This window comes from Otolemur garnettii, unplaced genomic scaffold (assembly GCF_000181295.1).
Source record: "Otolemur garnettii isolate 467f Iridium unplaced genomic scaffold, OtoGar3 scaffold00114, whole genome shotgun sequence".
Taxonomy (NCBI): domain Eukaryota; kingdom Metazoa; phylum Chordata; class Mammalia; order Primates; family Galagidae; genus Otolemur; species Otolemur garnettii.
The window spans coordinates 3,475,159-3,479,412 of record NW_003852509.1 but is presented as its reverse complement, the minus strand read 5'-3'; the positions used below and the strand labels follow the sequence as shown (position 1 = coordinate 3,479,412).

The window sequence follows — 4,254 nt, the reverse complement described above, 5'->3', positions numbered from 1 at the left end:
CCTCCTCCTCACGGGTTTGGGCTCTCTGATCTCCGATCACCTCCTCCTCACGGGTGTGGGTTCTCTGATCTCTGATCACCTCCTCCTCACCGGTATGGGCTCTCTGATCTCCCATCACCTCCTCCTCACGGGTGTGGGCTCTCTGATCAGGTTCTCTGATCTCTGCTTGGCTCAGGTTGGGGGGTGGATTTGGAATACTCAGCTCCATAACCTCCCTCTGATAGTACTAATAGAAATTTTCCTGGAGGCCCCTTATATGGGGAGAGACACACAGGAGACAGTAGCACTGGTGTTCCTGGGGGCCTCACCCTAAAAGTCTTACAGCATCTCATAGAATACAAGACATTTCTTTAAGACACAGCCTAGAATTTGCAGAATTTTACAGCAGACATAGTTCAAAATTGCCATTTCCTTATGCCTAACTTTTCTGGGAAAGTATAACTTGTTAATTAATTAATTTAAACATACCTTTTTAAAATAGAGCAAAGATATGAATGAATACAAGCCATTAAAGTGTTAAAATGCTGTGAAAAAAAAAAAAGTATTGAGGAACTGAGTGAGTCCTCATGATTTTAAATCGAATATCATTTGATCCAAAGCTGTGTCTCCCACTGGAGAACTTGAGTGGTCGTGAAAACACAGAAGGGAAACAGCACCTGGTTTCTCAATCAGTTCCACCTTCTTCCCTGCAAAGAATGCAATGAATACAGATGCCACGGGGGGGAATTTCCTTTAAAAATGCTACACAAATAAAAACCTGAAGTGATTTCCTCATACCCTGCTGTCAAGTAGGAGCTTAAAAGGTAAGTTTTTCCATTTCATTCTTGAGTGAGTCTGTAAAACATACATGTCAAAGCAACAGTGGCTGTTTATTTCATGCTTGGTCAGCGGTCAGTTCATCCATCTCAACAGACATAATCAATTTTGATATTCCATAGAAGAACTGTTTGTTCATATGTTAGTGTGTGTGCAGTCGTTCCTTCAATGCTGGTCCCAGCTGCACTCAGGTGACTCAAGTTACTGCTTATTAGAGGCAGCACATGCATGAACAGTGTGAAAAGTCACCACTCCCAGAGCAGAGGGTTCACTTCCCGGACGCTCTTCCTACCTCGACACGTGGGCAAAGGGCTGCTCCACTGGCCGTTGCTCCGACACTGGGCTCGGGACGCGCCCTGCAGCAGATAGCCCGTGTGGCAGGTGAAGTTTACAACGTCATTCAGGTTGAACTCGCTGCCATTGGTGGATCCATGGGCAGGGTTTCCAGGGTGACCACACGTGATGGCTGCAGAGAGAGAAGGTCAGTGTTATTAAATATTAAGCAGGTCATCCCTCTCACGTGGGATCACATACCAATATATGTGTAGCTTTGCTAAGTATGCAGGTGAAAGGTTTTTCAACCAATCAGACATTTTACAGATAGTATTTACCTTTGGGAAAGGATCACTTGGAGATAGAAGTACCGAGTGAACCTATAGGCTTTTATTATAATTGTGGACAATAACCAACCCCTGGCCAACATGCCTCGTTCATCATAATAATTATTTCATGGTCAAATAAAATAATAATATCAAGTGATTTTAAAATGATTCAGTGAAAAAACAGGAGATGATAAGTTTTTTGTGCATAAATCATGAATTTTGAATATTTCCTCCTCAGACACACAAGCTGATTTTGTCAGACTTGCCCTTTGAAAAAGATTATGGGTATTTGATTGAGGCTCAAAATTTTCCATGTAAAATTATCACAATATCAATTTAAACATCATGAAATTAGCAAAATAACTATCCACACACAAATAGTGATTTTGTGTCACAATAGTGTCAATTCCTATTGTGTGATGTTCTGAGATGCAGTGAACTGTCACTGGGTCACAACCCCACTAACAGCAAGACAGCAGAGAGGCACATCAGTGGCCCTTTCAAAAGAAACACATGTTCGTAAAACTGGTGTTTTCCTCTTCATTTGTCTTGTCGGCACGTTTTTTCTTGTAAGTAAAGCTTTCACCCTTGAACTGTGTCCATTTACTGTGGCCCCATCACCCATAATACCCTTCAATGTCCTAAGATTGAATCAACATTTTTTTTTGTTGTTGTTTAATTCACAGGAAAATAAAGACTACTTGGAAGAGGAAGAGGAAATTTGCATTAAAAGTATGTCCTTCTATCCTAAAAATAGGAGTCTATAATTATCTTTGGAGGTAATATTTGAAGATGGTCATTTTGCATCATTTCCCCTCTTTCTATTAAAGGAAGGGCTGCTTACAAACTCTGTACTCCTGCTGACAGGACAAAAATACAAACAATTCCAAAGATTCTGGGAGGATAGCTACATTTAGGAATCCACAATACTAACCTGCAGACCCAAACTCAGCATCTTTACCCTCTGATAAGTAGCTTTTGTTTTCATGTACTTTATACTGTGATAAAATCAGAGAAAATGAGTATATGACATCACTTCTCCAGGGGTCTATTTAAAAAGAATCAATGAGTGAATTAAATGTGGACATTTCTCACCTATATGAAAAGAGCATCTTCTTAAATCAACAACAAATTTTATATAGAAACAGCACACTGTACCCCATGATAGTATTAATGTACACAGCTATGATTTAATAAAAAAAAATAAAAACAAAAAAGAGTAACTCACATTAAAAGGATTTGTGCTGCATGTGGGTTTGGAATTGTCAGGAAGAGAAAAAAAAATGGCACCTCTACTCTCTCCTGTTTCACTCTGAAGATTCAACATGTTTTTGTTATGATTTAAATAACAAAAAAGTAATCAAAAAGAGCATCTGGTGAATTAGTTCACAAACATTTCACTTACAGACACAAACGGGAGTTTGCCCAGACCATTTGTGGTCTTGCAAGCATATCCTCACAGACGTTCCCACAAGCCGGAAGCCGGGGTTGCACTGGTACACCACGGTGTCTCTGTAGCTGAAGCCATCCCCGCTGATGTGGCCGTTCACGATGGGGTCTGGGGAGCCACAGTGGCCGGCTGAAAACGCAAATGAAACCAATTATGGACTCACAGAATTTGTCCTGTATGAAAGCAGTTGTTTACCTTTATTGTTAAGTCAATAACAGAACTGAAGGCATACCTTACTGGAATTTCCCCCATATACACACATATCTATATACACTTTCATTTTACACAGTTTTTCTTTTTCACATTATTCTCTTAACAATTGTGGGTTAAATAGGTAATATTTCTAATATGAAATTATAATATTACTTCATTAGGATTTCCACATTTATTTTTTTACTTATCTTTTTTTTAACTTTAATTTTATGCTATTTATCTTGTTATTCTAATTTTCAATCAAAGCTGAAGGAAAAGAAGAGATACTCGGCATTAACCTGAAGAGGGGCTTTTGACCTGCTGACTATGGCCAGTAAGAACGGTGACAAGTTGTCCTATCTGAGAGCCTGGATCATTACACTGCTTGTGAAATTCCAAATGGAAAGGCAGAGACCCAAGAATCAGTTCCGCAGCAAACATGGACATTTGTGTTATGGATTAATCATCGTCCAGGTGAAAATAGTCTGTCATCGTTTGAAAACAGAAGGACTGTACTGAAGATGCATAGAGTACACTAAGGAAAAGAGGATCGGAGCTGGAGTTGAAACTCAAGAGCAGCAGAACTGGCCAGCAAAATGCACAGGGAGCAGCGCAGACCCCAGGGCAGCTGCGGGACGAGCATGGGTCCTGGGGAGGTGGAAAGTGCCCATTTGGAGGACGTGCAGACATCAGAAGACAGTGGCCCAGTGCTGTCTGAAGGGCGTCAGAAGTAGAGTCCCACACAGAGAAGGATGCTGGGGAGAAGCTCTGCTCTCCATGAGCTGAGGGAGGAGGTGACATGGGCATGGGCAGCTCTAGGAGCGGGATTTAGTCTGTCTCCTCCAGTGACCATGTGACATGGGCAGCCCTGGGAGCAGGATTCAGTCTCTCTCCTCCAGTGACCATGTGACACAGGTGGCCCTTGGGGCAGGATTCAGTCTCTCTCCTCCAGTGACCATGTGACAGAGGTGACCCTGGGGGCAGGATTCAGTCTCTCTCCTCCAGAGACCATGTGACACAGGTGACCCTGGGGACAGGATTCAGTCTGTCCTCCAGCAACCATGTGACACAGGTGACCCTGGGGGCAGGATTCAGTCTCTCTCCTCCAGCGACCATGTGACACAGGTGACCCTGGGGGCAGGATTCAGTCTCTCTCTTCCAGTGACCATGTGACATGGGTGGCCCTGGGGGCAG

At 42.5% G+C, this 4,254-nt stretch overlaps 1 protein-coding gene across 1 annotated transcript in view; it reads right to left on the bottom strand.

The window, feature by feature from the left end:
- CSMD1 (CUB and Sushi multiple domains 1) overlaps positions 1–4,254 on the bottom strand; it is a 1,810,668-nt gene that overhangs the window by 39,123 nt on the left and 1,767,291 nt on the right. The window contains exons 53-54 of the mRNA XM_023517585.1: positions 2,824–2,997; positions 1,109–1,282 (exon numbers count right to left, since the gene is read on the bottom strand). Coding sequence (XP_023373353.1) covers positions 1,109–1,282; positions 2,824–2,997 — 348 coding nt within the window. The remainder of the gene's footprint in view (positions 1–1,108; positions 1,283–2,823; positions 2,998–4,254) is intronic.